This window comes from Plectropomus leopardus, chromosome 22, assembly GCF_008729295.1.
Source record: "Plectropomus leopardus isolate mb chromosome 22, YSFRI_Pleo_2.0, whole genome shotgun sequence".
NCBI classification, from domain to species: Eukaryota; Metazoa; Chordata; class Actinopteri; order Perciformes; family Serranidae; genus Plectropomus; species Plectropomus leopardus.
In genome coordinates, this window is record NC_056484.1 from 6,768,026 (window position 1) to 6,787,772 (window position 19,747).

At 38.1% G+C, this 19,747-nt stretch overlaps 3 protein-coding genes across 3 annotated transcripts; 2 read left to right on the forward strand and 1 right to left on the reverse strand.

Moving 5' to 3' along the window:
* The first annotated feature begins 1,151 nt into the window (after positions 1-1,151).
* def6c (DEF6 guanine nucleotide exchange factor c) lies at positions 1,152-10,446 on the forward strand. The gene is made up of 12 exons (XM_042511272.1): positions 1,152-1,650; positions 2,498-2,638; positions 3,783-3,965; positions 4,583-4,813; positions 4,896-5,042; positions 5,190-5,298; positions 5,735-5,964; positions 6,037-6,144; positions 6,445-6,611; positions 8,129-8,327; positions 8,451-8,546; positions 9,969-10,446. The coding sequence occupies exons 1-12, from the start codon at positions 1,555-1,557 to the stop codon at positions 10,179-10,181; spliced, it is 1,920 nt and encodes a 639-aa protein (XP_042367206.1). The 5' UTR covers positions 1,152-1,554; the 3' UTR covers positions 10,182-10,446.
* Positions 10,447-11,566: 1,120 nt separating this feature from the next.
* On the forward strand, positions 11,567-15,586 carry mcat (malonyl CoA:ACP acyltransferase (mitochondrial)). The gene is given in 6 exon segments (XM_042510943.1): positions 11,567-11,976; positions 11,979-12,016; positions 12,718-12,805; positions 12,904-13,121; positions 13,838-13,975; positions 14,962-15,586. Coding segments are annotated over 6 exon segments (1,143 nt in total). The 5' UTR covers positions 11,567-11,594; the 3' UTR covers positions 15,241-15,586.
* On the reverse strand, positions 15,410-19,589 carry bik (BCL2 interacting killer). Its single transcript, XM_042510944.1, has 6 exons — positions 19,555-19,589; positions 19,439-19,467; positions 18,256-18,358; positions 17,866-18,018; positions 17,022-17,136; positions 15,410-16,813 (listed from the first exon to the last, which is right to left on the reverse strand). Exons 3-6 carry the CDS (start codon positions 18,348-18,350, stop codon positions 16,703-16,705), a joined length of 474 nt encoding a protein of 157 aa, XP_042366878.1. The 5' UTR covers positions 18,351-18,358; positions 19,439-19,467; positions 19,555-19,589; the 3' UTR covers positions 15,410-16,702.
* Between the last annotated feature and the right edge of the window lie 158 nt (positions 19,590-19,747).

Sequence of the window (19,747 nt, forward strand, 5' to 3'; positions counted from 1 at the left end):
GGCTCTAAAAAGGGGCATTTGTGTTTTGATGTCAGCCACTGTAGTTAGCAGCCCCTCCACAACGGGAGTGTCAGAAAAACACAGATTTTGTAACGTGAAACTGCTTCATTCAGTGTTTTTACTGGTTTTAATCACCTGTCTGTTTGTTTTGAAGCAGAAGAGACCTCTGTGGATAATCCTGCTTCTACTAAAAACCTCCTGATAATCTGGAACCAAATCAGAGAAAAAAGGTGAGCACACATTAGCTGATACTAGGCACTGACAATTGATTTTAATTGTTGTATTTAGTGTTTTTACTCATTTAACTGAGGAAGAGAACTGCTGATAATTTGGCTTCCACTAAAAACCTCCTGAACCTCTGGATCTAAAGAAATCTGAAAAAAAGGTGAGCACACATTATCAGACTGGGCTAGCAGCCCATGGGTGATATACCAAACACCATTGGAGAGACACTGATTTGCGAGTAAAATGGCTTTTTTTCTGTGTTTTTACTGATTTAAATCACCAGTTCTGTTTATTTTGAGAGGAGGAGACCTCTGCAGATAATTCGGCTTCCACTAAAAACCTCCTGAATGTCTGGATCTTAAGCTATCAGAAAAACAAGGAGAGCACACATTAGCAGGTGCAAGGCTAACGGCCTGTCTCAGACATGCGCTGGAGAAACACTGATTTGTGAATCTGATTAATCAGTGTTTTTACCGCTTTGAATCACCTGGTCTGTTTGTTTTGGGTGGAAGAAACCTCTGTGGATAAAACCTACAAAAACCTGTAAAAACCTCCTGAACAATGAGCACAAAATGATTTCTAACTAGGAGCAGTTTCAGCTGGATATAATCTACAGTCCTCACCACTAGATGACATTAAATCCCACTAAATCTTACACACTGCTTCTTCAAAATCCTTAAACATATAACAAACCCTTTAATATCTATTACAAAAGGGAGCTGGCCGGTTACATTTCCCACATTAGCGACATCAGAAGATTGTAAAAGTGGTGTATTTAAACTTCTGTAGTGTCCTTTAAGTTGCCAAAATAACTGGGCTTCAGGCTCTCATCACAGATGGGTGTGTCTCTAAAGCTGCCTCCGAAATCTGATAACAGAGATTCCTCTTATTTGTTTTTTGCCTGCAGTACTCTGAGGAATTAAAAATCCACCCCTGTAGTCTGGATAAATGTCTTTGGGGATTCAGTTCAGTTATGTGTAGATTTGCCCTTTAAGTTTCTCTATTTTAATCAGACTCACGTTAAGAGTGGATGTTAAAAAATATCAAAATATTTTGAAGAATGAAGGTATAAACCAGGCTTTTATGAATTTTAAAGCCGTTTCAAACGATGTATTATAGAGAGATGTGTAGGCATTTATCTCTACTCTCCGCCTCTTTAAGTCTGCCCTACATCTGACTCCTTTTGGTCCTTTGCACAGCAGCCTGTACTCTGCCCCACATTTTTATTTGGCAATTCTCAGCGTCGCTCGCTCGCGCCGTCGCTGCGTAAAAGTCGCCGCGCTTCGCTTGGAAATGTAGTTGTTTCTGCGCACAGCGAGGTCTCCAAAAATGGACTTAAGATCCGAACTCCTTAAGTCAATCTGGTACGCTTTCACGTCGCTGGACGTCGAGAAATGCGGGAAAGTGTCCAAGTCGCAGTTAAAGGTAAGCAGGAATGTTTGTCGTCATTTTGAGATCAGGAAACTGAGAGCGAGGGGCGTCCACAGGACACAGAAACAGACTTTAACGCCGCTACTTTTAACTTTTAATATTTTTTTAAGATGAGGAAAAATGAAAACTTATCAGTCTGTAATTGTCTGGTATATATTGTTAAATAATAAGTTGTACTATGTGAATCATCGTTGTAATCTGAGGCACAGTTTACACACACAAATTCAAATATTTGACAAAGCTTTAACATCCTAAAAACACACACAACCTGCTCAGACTGTAGGTAAGGTGTGGGCCAGTTTCTAGATCAAAGTCCAGCCTTTCTCTGTGGCCCAGAAACATACCCAGTGACATAATACCACCACAGCTGGTGATTCAAATAAAAGACCAGACAAAGAACAGCAAGTAGAGATCATATTTTGCAGTTTTCTCAGGTAGTGAGTGTTGTTTCTTTTCTGTTGAATTGGTTTCTGTCCAGTTCCTACATGTCTGACTGAGGCCCAGTAGGAGAGAGGAATCCAGGGAAATAGCAGAAAGCTGTCCTGACATGCTGAGGACCAGCTGTCTGTGGTTGTCTTTGTGTTTGTGGATGTGTGAAGAAATAGTGCGCAGAAGAAACCTTGAGACTTATGTTACTATGTGCACAAATAATGTATCTATATATGTAACCAGTGTTGGTGTGAAGGGTTTGTGCTGAGCGTTTACAGTTTTACCCATCTATCAGCCAAAAACCCATTGAAATACATAGAATAAACCTACTTCCTCCTCTTTGTATTACACCCACCTTATCAGATACCACTATGTATCTATATATGTGCATGTTTCTGTGTTACTTCTTCAGGTGCTTTCCCACAACTTGTACACTGTGCTGAACATCCCACATGACCCGGTGGCTCTGGAGGAGCACTTCCAGGATGATGATGACGGGCCGGTGTCTAATCATGGCTACATGCCCTACCTCAACAAGTATATACTGGATAAGGTACTGATGATTCGTTACTCATTAGAAATCATAGAAATACAGAAATGGTGTCTATCAGTTTCTGTATGTGTGTTTCTTTTTTATGAAAGTTAACATTTCTGTTCACAAAAGAGACGGTGATATGAAAAAGACATAAATCTGGTTGAAAAAAGAGCTGTGACACTGTTTACACACAAACTATGTCGGTTTTGTTTATATATATATATATAGCTGTGACAGAGAGAGTAATTTATTTATATTTGTGTAGCTGCGACAGACAGAATTTTTTTATTTTAGCAGTGACATTATAGTGTTTAACAGCCAATAACAGTGCTTGATGCACACTGACCTGATTGATTTTATAGGGTGGTTTTTTTAAAGAAAATATTTTAAAAAAAGCACATGGTGTGAACATTTCTTAGCTCTAAAGAAATGCTCTGTAAGTAAAACTCATTATTTAAAGTAGTTGTGGTAGTAGTACTAATAATAGCTATTATTATTATAATAATAATATAGTAGTACAACTAGTAGTAGTACTATATAGATGCACTATATTTAAATAAGGCTAGTGGTTGAAAATGCCAGTTACAAAACCACTACAGCACATGATCAATGAAAAATATCAGTTAAATTTGATATTACTTTATGTCTGTATTTCATTGTATCAGAGTTCTGTTATTTTATTTGTCATATACACATTTTTGGGAATCCTCAAAAGTGCTCTATGAATAAAATTATTATTGTTTGTTACACTTTAAGTCCTCTATTTAGCCTTGATAAGCAGTATGCAAACATTTAATAAATGGTGGAAAACACACTCAGGATTGTATGCGATAAGTTAAAGTAATGAGCCAAAATAATCCAAGTTGTACCAAAACGTCTTGAGTCAAACAATACCTCCATTCGATCTTTTTTGTGCCCGGTGTCGGGTGAAGTTGGCAGTTTAGCAAACTGAGATGCCACCAAAACAGTTGCAATTATGGGTTACCATTTACTAAAATATCACTATATTCACATTATTGGTATAGAATTTAGTTGTATTCTATAGGTATTACTTTTGGGATACTGGTAGCAGTACTGGTATTGTGATTTTTTTAATGATACCCAGCACTGTTTGGTTGATATATATAGTTTATAGTGTAGTAAAGTCTTTCTGCCTTTTCAGGTCAAAGACGGGATGTTTGACAAGGAGAAATTTGACGACTTGTGCTGGATGATGACCATGAAGAAGAACTTTAAGGGGCTACCAAAGGGGGCGCCGCTGTCGCAAAGAGACTGTTTCAAGCTCTTCTGTTTGTTCAACCTGCTGTCCGAGGACCGCTACCCGCTGGTGATGATACCAGAGGAGGTAAGAGACGTAGATGAATGTGTGAAGCAGGAATTTGTAGTAGGACTAAATGTTAGGAGTGACTTGATTTGTGGGATTAGATTTGAGACGCAAGTCCATGATAATTTTCTTTTGTGAAATTTTGTGGCATAAAATGCAAACATTCTTACAACACACAATGAAACAAAAGGGTCTTTAAAATACACAAAAAAAGATTGTTTCTCAATATTCACAAAGCAAATAAAGATTAGTAGAGTAACAAATCGCACTTGGAAACAAGGCAACACCATTTTTTTTCAGCCACTGTGATCTGTTAATTGCTAGAAAGACATAATATGCTCCATATGAACGCAGCTTGTGTCCTGACAAAGTCAGAACATCTTACAGTTTTTCATAGCAAAAAAAAAAAAGCAAGTGCAAGTAAGTCCGTTAATGAGTCTCTTCCTTCTGCCGCTTCCTCCGTAATGCTTTTGGTTTCCTGTCAACAGATTAAAATAAACTACTTTTGTGCTATCAGCACAGTAGCTTTATCACAGAAATACACTCATACAATAAGTTATTAACACCAGCAGTTATTTTTGGTTTTTGTTTGATCTTTTTTTACAATCTCTCACAGTATTCTAACTTTGTGATTTTAGGTGGAGTATCTCCTCAAAAAAATCTCCACAGCAATGAGCCAGGAGTGGGACGGGAAGCCATTGGAGGACTTATTATCCCAGGATGCAACAGGGCGGGAAGAGGACATGTCCGTGTGGTCGTTCCTGGAGCACATGGGCGCAGGCCGGCTGCTGAAAGTGACCAGCGCTGAGGCCTTCAGTCTGGCTTTAGATGAGGTCTTTCTGGAGATGTATCACAATGTCCTCAAGAGGGTAAGATTTTGTGTATCCTCCAGTTTCTGTTTGCTGTCCTCGTGCTTGTCTTTGTCTCTTATATTCTGTCCCATGTTTCCAGGGTTACATGTGGAAAAAGGGACATGTACGCCGGAACTGGACCGAGCGTTGGTTTGTGCTGAAGCCCTCCTCCATGGCTTACTACGTCAGCGAGGACTTAAAAGACAAGAGAGGGGAGATCCATCTGGATAAGAACTGTGTCATCGAGGTGGGTGAGGAAATGTAATGTAAACACAGCATGTTTAATTATACGGTGTCCAGGAAAATGTTCAAACAAACTTCTTAACAGAACAGAAACCCCCTAATTTTTGTATTTTTAATCTGTGATCTCTATTTTCTCCTCTTTCCATTTCAGCCTATTGCAGACAGGGAGGGGAAGCGCTGTTTGTTCTGTGTGAAAACTCACAATAAAACCTTTGAGATGAGCGCGTCCGACCAGAGACAGAAGGTGGAGTGGACTCAAGGTGTGTTGGTGTGTATAAGTGTTAGCAGACAGAGTCAGAAATTACATTTTGGCTGCAGTGATTTATCGTGTGTGTGGTCACCGATGGCTTCTAATTTAATTTGCTGGTTTTAGATGAGACATTTTAAATAGTTTAGCAAAAGTAACATTTCCGGATTAAATCAAAGCGGAAGGCCCTAAAATGATTAAAAATCCTTCTCAAGAATAACAAAATAAAGCTAAATGAATTTATATTAAATTCACTGTTAGAAATGAGTACCCACTTCACATCTTGGCACCTTTATCACTCAGAAATGTCTTTCTTACCCATTTCTATTATTTTTGAGGTTTCTGGTAGAAATACACTTTTGATTAACAAAGAAACACTCATTAATCAAAATAAAGAAACACCAGTAAGAGTACACCATCTATCATTTGTCTTTTTGCTGACTCTCCAGCTATTCAGACAGCCCTTCGTCTCCAGAGCGAGGGCAAGTCCTCCCTTCACCAAGAACTCAAACTAAAAAGACGGGTCCAGCGGGAGCACAGCCAGCGGGAGCGCAGCCGGAGCTCCCGGAGCAGCTGCAGCAGTCGGAGCAGCCAATCAGACGACTACAATATCCAGGACATGGAGAAGATGGAGAGAGAGAAAGACAGACAGGATTTAGAGATAGAAACTATCATACAGGTGAGAGGAATCAGTGAAGGGACGATTACTTCAATCATAACTCAGCTGTAACCATGAACATTTATCTGGCAGCATGCACGCGAGTTGGAAACCAAACGAAGGGAGGCAGAGGAAAAAGAGAGGAGGAGACAAAAGGAGGTACAGATGGAGCTGGAGAGACAGCTGAAGGAGGCCGAGACGGTAAGTTTTACAGATGACAACGTTTATTTACAGTTCGCTGAAATGGGATTCCTGAAAACAGCACAAAAACGCTGGCATTATAAAAGTCAGTGAGTTTTAGTGGTGGAGAAACCGTAATGACATTCCTGGAAAAGGTGATTCAGGAATAGGTCACCCAATGAATGTGTGTGTGTGTGTGTGTGTGTGTGTGTGTGTGTGTGTGTGTGTGTGTGTGTGTGTGTGTGTGTGTGTGTGTGTGTGTGTGTGTGTGTGTGTGTGTGTGTGTGTGTGTGTGTGTGTGTGTGTGTGGTGGGGTCCTAGTTGAGAGACAGCATGCAGGCCGAGATGCAGGAGCGGGAAAAAGAGGCTGAGCAGCAGAAGAAGAGGATCCAGGAGTTGGAGCTGACGCAACGGAAACTTGAGGCTGCTCTCAACATGGAGATCCAGGCGCGACTGGAGGAGGAGAGAGCCAGACAGGAGCTGGAGAGGTGATAAACAAACACACCCACTGCAGTCCCGTTACACTCTGACCCAGATGTTTTTTAAACTCTGACACTGTGGTCCCCCTCTACCAGGGCTCCCGCGGGTCCTTTAGAAGTCTTAAAAGGTATTGAATTCATTTATATAAAAATAAGGCCTTTATTGATATAAATGATTGATGTATATATATATATATATATATATATATATATATATATATATATATATGTGTATGTCAGTATTTAAAAAAGTCTAAAAAAAAAAAATGCTCAGACATGGCAAATATTTTTTCAATATATATTTCAATATATTTTTTTCATTTTTAAATGCTAACATCTCATTTTTATTTATTTATTTAAAAATAGCAATGAAACTTACCAACAAAAGCCAGGTGTTTCCCAGTTCTATCCAGTTCTTACTTTTTTGCTGGACTGGAATGTTTTATGTAACAAAAAGCATTTGGGCAAAATTGTCCTTAACCTTAAGTTTTTTTAAAAAAAAAGTAGATTTTCTTTCAACTTTGGTTATTGTAAAATTTGTCTTAAGTTTCATCCCTGGTGACATTAAAAAATGTCTTTAAAAGTCTTAAAAGGCATTGAATTCATCAATATCAATATAAAATTCAGTAAGGCCCTAATTGGTATTAAAAATCATTATCAGTATTTTACAATTCTTACAAATGCTCAGACATGGCAAATATGAGTCTATTTTTTTGACATTGCATTTTATAATCTGAAAATATATGGTAACACAAGCCAGGTATTTGATGCTATAATGATGCTCTAAATTTTTGGACTGCTATTTCCATAATGCTTTGAATCTCACTTAAAATGATCATGAAAACCCCTTTTAATCTGTCTGTTCAAGGTGGGAATATCGTGCTATATATGTCATATAATATGATTTTTACTGTCATGTCATACTAGTGGCGGATGCTGTTGTGTTAAACATCACACTTGTCACCCTTTTTCTGGTTCTGCGATGCTGGTATGCTGTCTAAAATCACACTGGAGCTGCATGATACTGCTGTTGTTTGATTCTGTGTAAAAATGCAAAGGCATATATAGCGAGATCGCTGTGTAAAAAGAGACACGTAATAACTCAAAAAAATGTCCACAAAGACACATAAAATGTCCACAAAGACAGAAATTTACCTCAAATAGATACAAAACTACCACCAGGAGACACAAAGTCTCCACGAAATGATGCATAACAACTGCAAAGATACAAAACAACAAAAAAAAAAAAAAGAGGCAACACCTTTACAAAGTGTCTAGCTCCTTTGTAGGCGCGGGGGTGGGGCATTTCACATATCTGTGCCCAGGGGCCCATTGTCTCATAATCCACCCATGGCGATGGGCATCATAGATATTGACATCCTCAGGAAATAGAAGTCACACTGAAGCTAAAAATACATGTACAGCCCACAGTATGAAAACCTCTTCTCTAAACCAAACCAAACTACTCAGACATTAGTGGTTTCCTAATTTCACGTCTTGCCTCTTCTCTTTCTTCTCTTCTCCAGGTTGCTGCAGGCCGAAGAAGCAAAGAAGAAGCAGTTTCAGCTCCTCCAGGAGCAGCAGAGGGCCCTGCAGTGCCTCAGCCCCATCCTGGAGGCCTCAGACGGCAGTCCAGACGAGGACACCCCCTCCGCTCTTCACTCGGCCTCTCAGGAGCTCCAGGACCTGCGGGCGTCTCGCCAGAGGAGCCACCAGCACCTGGAGGTAAGAAACAGACAGTGTGTGTGGCTGTGCTGAGCTTGGCTCTGTGTGCGACATGTTTGAAAAACACTCAGAAGAAATAGTTTTTTTTTTTAGATTTTATTTAATTTATTCATTTTATTTCAGGAGGTACAAGAGAAGCTGAGATATGCCAGTCAACACGTACGACACTGGAACGTCCAGCTGACGCGTCTGATGAAACCCATCGGTCCTGGAGGTGCAGTATGATGTTAATCTGCTCTGTTTGGGTTTATAATTATACTTTATGCTTCTCTGAACTTTTTTGAGCTTTAAGGACTGTAGTCAAACACCAATACCTCTGAAATATCAGTGATCAAAGGAGTAAAAATCTACACTTGCTCCAGGGGTAATAAAAAAATATTAATAATTTTATTCATATAGCACTTGGTTAATCAGAGTTACAACCTTTGTTTCTGTGAAGCTTTAACTTAGAGCAAAACAGAGTAAACTGTTTTTAAAAAAAAAGCTAATATAATTAGGGTTTTAGAGTTATGTTAAAGGTAGGACACAGATTAAAACAGTAAAATAACAAGACGCATACAAAAAATGAAAACTGGTTAAAAACTAGAAATTTAGGGAAATGCCTCACTGATCTGCAGTTGAGCTTGGTCTCTATTTCTTGAATTTAAATAAATGACATTTTCTACTTATGTTGCAAATTTGTTGGTTTAAAAAAAGTCCATGGAAGATTTTTCTTAGTTAACCACTTTCATTTAAATTTTGAATATTTTAAAGTTAATGTTTCATTTTCTCCAAAGGTCACTGATAAATCGTATCATAATGAGGTTTTATACTGTGTTGAAAAGAAGAAAAGAGAAGTATTTCCTATAAGGAAGACCATTAAGAAGTGGTAGAGATTTTTTCACAGTAAATTGATAATACTTAGATGAATATGTACTTAAATTTAGTCCATTTTGGATCACTGTACAGATAATGAAGCCAAAACAAACATTTACAGAGTGTTTAAATCTAAGGCTGCATTTATAATAGAAAACATTTTCTGATGTTCATCTAGATGCAGATGTGCATCAGTATATAGTCATGGTATTGATATGCAAGGTTTTTTTCCCTTCTTTTCCCTCACGTAAAAAAAAATGTGAAAAATGCAATTAACCCTGCCATACTGCTACATTATGAATTCCTTTGATCTGTCTAAGTGTAGATTTTGTGGGGGACGCAGGGGACATGTCCCCCAATAAAACATTAAAGTAGCAGAGGTCCTTCTTTTTGACAAAATTAAAGACATTTACATAATAAACTGATGCAGTGAAGGTACAAATTTGGCATTAAAATTTACTAGAATGCAGAAAATTAAGTGTTTGATGGTCAGAGTTTTTCTGGAGGACTTCCCGAAGCCTCCCTTGTGTCCGCCCCAGTGTTAAAACCAAACCCACACCCTTGTGGTTCTGCATCAAAAACTAAGAATTTGTTCTATGTACCATGGTCTAACTTTCCACTAAATTTGATTAAAAAACTGTTGATAGTTTTTTTTTTAAATATTCAGTTAACAGACAAACAAATGGCATCTGAAATATAACTACTTTTGCATTCCTGTGCGAAAAGTCAACTGTATCAGTGAACATCACAAAGATCAAACTTTATTTTGTTTTTCTTTTTTAACAGAACGTTTGGGAACATCGCTTATCATCAAATCGCAAGTGTCCCAAAAAGGAAGGCGCGCTGGCCAGTAACGAGTTCATCTCTAAATACAAGATAAGAGCCGAACAGAACAGCCAGATACCAGAGGACGGCAAGACGGTGGAGGAGCAGCTGGAGGCCGCCAACCTGTCTGATGGATCAGAGGAATCACAGGGAAAACCCAACGGACAAATGTGATCTCCACGTCAACGGGTTCAGTTTAGAAATGATCAAAGAAATGTTTTATTTGTTTAAGACTGAGCGGAGAGTGGAATGCAACTCACAAAAGAATCTATGCACAAAAGTGATGTATTATATTTATGTTTTCAGACGCACACTAGGATGGAGAGCAATGATTACAAACACAGTGTACGGCAGGATTTAATGAAAACACATTTGACTCAGATCAAGTGAGATTTACAGTTTTGTACAATAAAGTTTATTGGTGAATACTAAAACATCATTTTGTGATATTTGTCATTTTCTTGAGAAAATTACTACAACCTCTCTTCTACAGAAGTCTCTGTTATTATAAATTTCCTGAAGCTGATTGGAATTAAAGATGAATCACTCTTCTCTTTCAAGTTGTAACCTGATAACTGACCTCACAGGAAGTAATGTATGCAATGCAGATTGATGCATTTTTGCACTAGATTGAGCGAGTTTACTTTTTTGGTTGTCCATATATTGTGGCTTTATATATTATTTTAATAATAATTCTCAATACTGAGTAGTTTGGCCAGAGACCAATCAGCAAGCCAAAGGTATTTCTGTATTGATACATGTCAGATATAAAGATATTAAAGTAATAAAGAAGCAGCGTTTTTCCTTTTGAACAGTAAAATGCCCCACGCAGCACATATCCTGGCCACAACTTTTGAATAGGCTTAATTATAGTGAATTTTAATCAAAATGTTAAAATGTATTTATTTTTAGCTATGAAAAATAAAAAATGCATTTATTTATTTTATTTTAATGTGCCTTAACAGATAAAACAACAAAACACAAAAAAAAATCCTTTTTCACTGGGACAATAAAGTCATTTTGGCTGCAAAAATATATAATAATAATAACAATAATAATGACAATAATAATAACAACAACAACAATAATGTATTAAATAATTACCGTTATAATTGATTGTATTTATTTTTATCTATAAACAAATAAAAATGCGTTATTTATTTTTTTATTCTTTCATTTATTTATTTATTTTTTAGACTTTCTGAACAGACAAGACGACAAAATTAATTACTTAGTGGGACAATAAAGTTATTTTAAAAAAAATAATACAAAATAATAATAACATTAATAATAATAATAATAATAATAATAATAATAATAATAATAATAATGGTGTAAAATTATGACTATTGTATTGAGGGTGGCGCTGCTGCAGCCAAAAAAAAAAAAAAAAAAAAAAAAAAAGTAAATGACCCGGAAGCAAAATAAAATGAACCCGTGGTGACCTCAGTCAACATGGCGGCAGTCAACACCGTGTCATGCTGACCGTCAGACACATATTTTATTTTTTTCTGTCGGTGAATTGCAGTTTTTTCAGGCAGATTATGGGACTGTTTTAAACCCGCGAAGACACCCTCAGGTGACGCCATGTTGACTTCGGTGGTTTTCAGGGTGCCATCAGTCTCCAGACGGAGGTTCAGGTCTCTGGTGTCTCTGAGGAGGACACTGTCCACCAACCAGCCCGGCTCTCCGGACGGAGCCCACCACCCTCCGCCCGAATACCTCGTCGCGGAGGAGCAGCAGCGGAGACCGAGGAAGAACCCCAGCGACGGCTCGGTGCTCCTGTTCCCCGGGCAGGGCAGCCAGTTTGTGGGCATGGGGAGAGGACTGTTGAAGTACCCCAACGTTAAAGACATGTTCCGGGTGGCCCAGAAGATCCTCGGGTACGACCTGCTGTCCCTGTGCCTGGAGGGACCCAAGGAGGAGCTGATGAAGACGGTTCACTGTCAGCCGGCGGTGTTCGTCACCTCCCTGCTGCTGTGGAGAGGCTCAACCACGAAAACCCCCAGGTCAGATTAGGGACTGTTCTTAATTTATCAGAAGAGGGGGCTGACGGGAAGCCTCCCTGCGTGAAAAAACCTGACCTCCCTCCACTAAAAATTAGTTGTTAGATTTTAAAACTTACCTGTTTGGGTTTTTTGGGGGTTTTTTTTGGCCAATATGTAAACGAGTAAAATGATTTTGATGAAATATCACTAATTTAAGCTCATATTTGGATATATTTTTTCCCTTAAAGCGTTCATCGACATATTCTGTCAGAAAATAGAAAATCTGACTATTATTTTATTTATTTATTTTTAAAATCGTAGGTAAAATAAATCCAAAAAAACATACAAATGTATGCGCCTCTCCCCTAAAAAAAACATAAATCCCTCACTCCTTATATGGCATCATATACATAAATATAATATATATATATATGTATATGTATATATGTATGTGTGTGTGTTGTGTGTGTGTGTGCGTGTGTGTGTATATATATATATATTTAGAGGCACAAGTTAACTTAAAGTATAATCGTAAAATCTGCAAATTAACTCGAAACTATAGTTAGATGAATGTGTTGAAGCGAAAAGTACAAAATTAACCTCTGAAATGTTGTGAAGTGGTGTAGCTGATGTAAGGAACTTACTGTGCTTATGGGAAGTTATATTATTTACAGCAACAAATTTTTGTATTTTTTGTTTAACCCTTACACTTCTGTCCACAGGCCATAGAGAGGTGTGTTGCTGCTGCAGGTTTCAGCGTCGGGGAATTTGCCGCCCTGGTTTTTTCTGGTGCCATGAACTATGCAGAAGGTAAACACGTCTCTGAAGTTGTTTATAACAAAGATGTTGCACAGTTCAAATTATTGTAAGTGTTAATTCATCCATCATCCCTCCTCTGCGTCGTCTAGCTCTGTACGCGGTGAAGGTTCGTGCAGAGGCCATGCAGAAAGCGTCAGAGCTGCTTCCCAGTGGGATGCTGTCAGTCATCGGTAGACCTCAGGCTCAGTATAAATATGCCTGTGTGCAGGCTAAAGAGCACTGCAGGAGCCTGGGCATCGAGGAGCCCGTCTGCTCTGTGGCGAACTATCTGTTCCCTCATGGCAGGGTCATCGCAGGGCACCAAGAGGTATGGAGCATTATGACAGCTATGAATTTTTTCACTCAAAATACAGCTATAAACACGTAATCTGATCAAATATATGTGTTGCAATGTCACCAAAATTACCATTACCTCACACACAAAAGAAAATAATGAATAAATATTTGGATGACTAAAAATGACTAAAAAATAAACAGACTAATGGGAAAAAATGGAAAACAATAAAAATGACATTTCTGGCTGCGCCGTGTAATAGAAGATGAATTAATGTATGAACTGTCGAGAAAGCAGTCGAGATTTTTTGGTACAAAATTAGAGCCGATAGTAGTTTAGATTTTGTGGTGAGTCCTGTTGTTTCGTGTTTTAAATCTCTTAAGATTAAATAAAACAAAAATGATGAGCAGAAAAAAGCCAAAAAAGCCAAAATAACCTGCTAATTATGATTGTTGGCAAGCAAACAGTTCTTGTTTTTTTAGATTTATTAGGTTTTATAAACATGCTGTAACAATATATAAAAATGGCTGAGAATAAAAAAAAAGAAAAAAACTTTTTTTTAAGCAAGTATTTTATCTCAAGTAATATTTTGACTCAACAACTTTCACTTGTATTGGAGTAATATTTGACCACGAGTATTTGTACTTTGACTCAAGTAGACGTATGTATTTTGTCCACCACTGACCACAGCTGATCGATGGAAGGATCTTTGACATCCTTCGTATTTGTGTCCTGTGTTGTCCTCTCAGGCTCTGGACTTCCTGCAGCAAAACTCGAGACGTCTCCAGTTCGTGAGGACCAAACTTCTGCCGGTCAGCGGGGCTTTTCACACCGAGCTGATGGAGTCCGCTGTTGAACCCCTCAGAGACGTGCTCAGACAGGTGGAGGTCAGTCAATTTTTTTTCAGCCGCTTCATGTTTTTTTTTTGTTTTTTTTCCACAAAAAGCATACAGAGGACATATTCTTATAATCAACTAGCGTTCATATTTAACAGGGTTTTAGTATAATGATTTCCATTTTTATTGCTTATTTATTTCATTTCATTTTGATATGTTTGGAAATATATGTAACAGATCTGAAACAAATAATCAATTACCTGTCAACTGGAATATTAATTGCCAACTTATTTAATAACTGAATAATCTTTTGGAGTAATTATTTTAAGAAAAAAAGTAATAATTTTCTAATTCTGGTTTCTTCAATGATAATATTATTATATATTATTATAACATCAGTAAACTTAATATTTTAGGGTTAAGGACAAAACAAGACATTTAAGGAAGTCATCATGAGCTTTGATCAACATTTTGTCATTATTTTCTGACATTTTATAAACCAAACAACAAATCGCTTTTTGGTGAAAATAATTGACAGATATATCTATAAAATTCCCATAATGTAGACATATAGTAATTTTAAACTGTGCTGGTAAATCTATGGTCATGTCAATAATGCATTATAAGACATTCTTACATTATAGTGCAATGCGTTGTTACCTTGTTATCAAATTGTTTGTTTTTATATGGTGAACAATATTGAAATTATAATTAAAAAATATGAATGTATAATTTTTCCTTAAGGCACCTACTTTTGGAGGGACCACTCAAAAAATGTTTGGGCTTTTTCTGACATTTTATAGACAAAAAAATTAATTAATTAATTAATTGGAAAAAAAATGCAGACCACTTTTGTGCACTATGGGAAAGTAAAAAAAAAAAGTCTTATCCCCCTTTACTATTTATTAATTTCCTTCAAATATCACTTAATAATTTCTTACCTCAACCTTCGCCATTTTGCTCAGCTCTTGGAAAAGTAGCACACTTTGACCAATTTAGTACTTTTAATCTGAAATCTACATTTCTCTCACGTTCAGGTCCGTCGTCCCGAGATCAACGTGTACTCCAACGTGGATGGGAAGCGTTACATGAGCGAGAAACACGTGTGCAGTCAGCTGGTGAAGCAGCTGGTGTCACCGGTGAAGTGGGAGCAAAGTCTGCACGAGATCTACGAGAGGGCGCAGGGAATGAAGTTCCCTTACACCTACGAGGTCGGCCCCGGAAAGCAGCTCGGTGCCACGCTTCAAGTGTGCAACAGGAAGGCCTTCCAAACGTACTCACATGTGGAAGTCACCACTTATGAGGAGGACGAATAATGCAGATATGCAGAGGTCGAAAAAGGGCTTCGGTGCTCCTTTTGGTGCGGACACGACCAGCAAAGCCTTTTGAACCTGCGAGCTCCTGTGGTTGCCTCTTATGGTCTTGTATTTGTATTATTATGTAATTTTAAAAAAATGTTTTTTTTTAAATTAATGACAAAAGTTCTTTATTTTTGCGAATTTCATTTATTTGCATCACATGAAAGAGCAAACCTGAAACAGAAAGTCCAGCCTTCTTCATTTTATATTAAGCCCGGCTACATATCGTTTGTTAAAAATTTGGCCTCTTAAACCAGTAAGAAACTAATCTGGGTACAAAAGACTGCAGGCCAGCAACAGTCCAGTCATTGGTAACATGTTTTTTTACATTAATACAAATGTGAACCAACATGTCACTGCTACAATACGCTGGCCATCTCCCAGGGCAACACTGTAAAACCAATTTAAACAATTTTCTTATGCCTTCACAAATTTTACATCTTTTTTTTTTTTTTACTTCTGTTTCATATAGTGTTTAGAGCCCCTAAAGTCCTGGAAGGTTTTTATGTTGTGCACGAAAGTTTTTATTACTTGTTCCCAAAAGTCAGTTAACTTGGGCAAAGATAATAACCCTAAATGGCAAGATAGAACCTGTAAGCAGAACATAACATGTTCCCACAAAATAAAAACTTTTTCCCACAAGATAATAACTAGTTCCCACAAGATAAGATAACAACTTTTGCAAAATAACTTGTTCCCACCATATGACTCGTTCCCATATGACAATAACTTGTTCCCTCAAGATAACAACTTCCACCGTTCCCACAAGATAATTAATTTGCGCACACAAGTTAACAACTTGTTCCCACAAAATAACTAGTTCCCACAAGATAGTTAACTTGTGCGCACAAGATAACAACTTGTTCCCACCAGATAACTCGTTCCCATAAGGCAATGACGTGTACCCTCAAGATAACAACTTCCATAGTTCCCACAATATAACTTCCACAAGAAAATAACTTGTTCCCACAAGATAATTAACTTGTGCACATAAGTTAACAACTCGTTCCCACCAGATAACTTGTTCCCACAAGGCAATGACATGTACCCTCAAGATAACAACTTCCACAGTTCCCACAATATAACTTCCACAAGAAAATAACTTGTTCCCACAAGATAATTAACTTGTGCACATAAGTTAACAACTTGTTCCCACAAAATAATAACTAGTTCCCACAAGATAATATATTGTTCCTACATGACACTTAAGTTTCCACAAGATAATAACTTTTGCACACAAAATACAAAATATCACCTTTCGGGACTTTAGGGGCCGTGTCAACTTCAGTACATTATTAAAATAATATTTTAAAAAAGCAAACTTAACGTAAACTGCAGAAACAAATCAGTTAGCAAAAACTATCATTTTGAAAAAAATGTCAAATATAAAATGGCCTGAAAGACCTGCTCATGGCCTTTTTTAGGCTCTCCATTCCACCCACAGTGCACCGAAAATGGTCACTGCGGCCACCAGCGCCACCAGTGCTCTTCTGGTCCAGCCAGTGCAGGTCACTGGTTTCAAATTGGGCACCTGTAAAATTAACGAAAATACAAGTCAAATTTCTCTTTTGATCATGTAGCAGCAATTTTCAAAAAGAGAGATATACAGTGTCTCAGTTCTGAGTGAGTGTGCAATTCGAGAGACTTTTTACATGCATATATATTATGATTTCTACCCAGCAGTAACAGTCAGAGGTCACTTGAGACACGGATATAATACAAGAGAGAATGAGTGTTACCCAGGCTGCCCAGGCCTCAGCTCTGAGGATCCCCTGCCCAGGTGCGGTGCTCGTTATCCAGGCCTTCACTGCAGCAGACAGGCCCTGGAAGCCCAGTAACTGGGTGTGGATATCCCTGCAGGAAAGCAACACCAGGTGAAAATGCCTTAACAGCCAATAACATCACACATGTAGAGAAAGGTGTTTTTTTTCCACGCCTCCACACTGGCAATAGATTCTTGTATACATGATATTCCTTGAGGGAATTTCTTCAAATTTGGCACAAACATCCACTTGCCCTCAATTATGAATTGATTAGATTTTAATGGTCATGCGTCAAAAGTCAAGGTCACTGTGACCTCATCTGTCTCAGTCTTGTGAACACGATATCTCAAGAAAAGCTCGAGGAAATTTGGCACAAACGTCCACCTGAACTCAACGATGAATTGATTATATTATGGTGGTCAAAGGTCAAGGTCACTGTTACCTTGCATCCATCTCTTTCTCGTGAACGCAGTATCTCAAGAACACCTTGAGGGAATTTTTGCAAATTTAGGACAAACATCCGCTTTGACTCAAGACTGAATTTGTTAGAATTTTGTGGTCAAAGGTCACTGTGACCTCGCAAAATATGTTTTTGGCAATAACTCAAGAATTCATTTGCAAATTATGACAAATTTTCACACAAATGTCCACAAGAATAAAATGTGGAAGCGATGATATTATCCACCAAAAAGGCCAAAGATCAACTGTACTGTGACATCATAATGTTCTCACAGACTTGATTTTAAACTTTTTCTGCAACTTGACTGGTTCACAGAGGCAAACAAGGTGGTAATTTAAGGGTTATTTTCTGATTTTATACCGATATATGGTCCTGGTCAGTGCCTGAGCGGGTCTCAACATGTGAAGAGGAGTTGGTAATCTGTGCCGCTGTCTGCTCGTCCACTCCCGGTCCAGCTGGTCTCCAATTACAGCCAAATGGCGCCCAAAGGTCCGTGCAGCCCTGTCATTAACCCTGAACGAGTGACCAGAGGTGACAAAGATGTTTGCAAGCAAGTCAAAGAAGAGTGTGATGAGAAGATTACACTATAATCAGTGCTTACTTTGCTTTTTTTTTTTTAGATTCTCCAAGTTAAGTGTCTTTTTAAATATTGTTTATCTTTGGTAAAATTGCATTTGTCTGTTGCCTGAGGCCCAGTGTGTGTGAGCTGTGTGTTGTTATGACTGGAGTGGGAAAAGGCCTGCACTGTACCTGAGGTTCACGTCAAACAGGGTGTCAGAGTCCACCTCACCAGGTCCAGCCTGGAGGGACACGGCACGACTTGGCTGTCTTGTTTGTTCAACCATGATGTTTTCTGAGAAGAGAAACGGGTAATATTCAGATCTGTCATATCAGCACAGGTGAGAGAAAGCTGCTCGAGCTCCATCAGCCATGCACGATAGATAATGGCTCCATGGTTTGAAAGTGTTTATCACTGCTTCAATCCAAACGTTCATAAAGAGGCTGTGTAAATACTGCGTCATGTGACCAGGATAGGCGGTGGCTGTGTTACTGGGGAGAAAATCCAGGTTGATAAAACAGGCTCTCCCAGCTTTGAAGAGATGACATCATCTGTTAGGTTAAGTCCAACGGTTGTAGCTCGCTTACTACAGTTTACCACAACAAAAGTGTGTTTAAGTCCCCTCTTGTGTGAACTCGTTAATGCAGGAAACTGTGCTTCTAATCTGTCTTTATTACAGGATTTATGACTTTTTATTTGTTCCACCAATCAGGTGTGTTCCCACCTACGCGCACCTGTCCTCAGACTAGTTCCTGTTGTGCCTGCATTCATGTGCCTTAATGCAAATGCACCATTTCCATAACTCAAATCAACCAAACTGCCTTTTTTAACTCAAGAAAAAAATAAAACACCATTGGCTCCAAATAATCTACCTATAGACTTTAGATATTTACTTGATAGTTTACTGTAAAGTACAGAAAAACTTTTAGTTATAAGGATTTATCTTTACAGTGCCAATTCAATGTTAAGGTTTTCATGAAAATATAGGTATAAATGTGGGAAAGTTGACAATATAACCATAGTTTAGACTCCACAATAATACCCTGGGGACAGTTTTTGAGTATTAACCGTGTAGTAGCTTTTAGTCCTTTGCCATATTGTCATAACAAAGAGATGAAGTCATCCTTCTCACCCAAAGCAAACAAAGGTCGTTTTCAAGATCACACACACTGGATTACACATTAAGCAAATATGAATTCATTTTGACTATGACTAACTGACTAACTGACTAACTATGACTAACTGCATTTACAAATCACTAATATATTATGTCATGTTGGGATAGTATCATGTTTATTTCAAAAGGATCTCGGGCAGTAAAACAGGTGCATGCACAATAAAAGAAATAAAAGAAAAAGACGAAAGTAAACCTACCGTTTGTGTAGATTAAAGTGGACGCCGCCCTGTAATAAATATAAAGACATATTGTGTAAATGTTGTGGAAGTGATAAAATAAAGAAATATTCGTTAGATGATTTTGCTGTACTTACAGCAGCGTCCTTTAATCTCGTCGCTCTCAGGTAACTGCCGCAGAAATGACTGGCCACGCCTTTACCTGCTGCTACACAGAGGGAGCACAAGGGGGCGCTAATGACTATATAAAACATCTTGTATGCAAAGGAAATATATTTATTATAGTATTACACATCACACATAAGTTATACTGTGTAATATGTTTTTATG

Coding starts and splice junctions, on each gene's coding strand:
- def6c (XM_042511272.1), top strand. CDS start 1,555: ATGGACTTAAGATCCGAACTCCTTAAGTCAATCTGGTACGCTTTCACG. Junction 1,651..2,497: donor TGTCCAAGTCGCAGTTAAAG/GTAAGCAGGAAT, acceptor TTACTTCTTCAG/GTGCTTTCCCACAACTTGTA. Junction 5,043..5,189: donor ATAAGAACTGTGTCATCGAG/GTGGGTGAGGAA, acceptor TTTCCATTTCAG/CCTATTGCAGACAGGGAGGG.
- bik (XM_042510944.1), bottom strand. CDS start 18,350: ATGGTTGAACAAACAAGACAGCCAAGTCGTGCCGTGTCCCTCCAGGCT. Junction 17,137..17,865: donor CTGACCAGGACCATATATCG/GTATAAAATCAG, acceptor GCTTTCCTGCAG/GGATATCCACACCCAGTTAC. Junction 16,814..17,021: donor CTGAGGCCTGGGCAGCCTGG/GTAACACTCATT, acceptor TTAATTTTACAG/GTGCCCAATTTGAAACCAGT.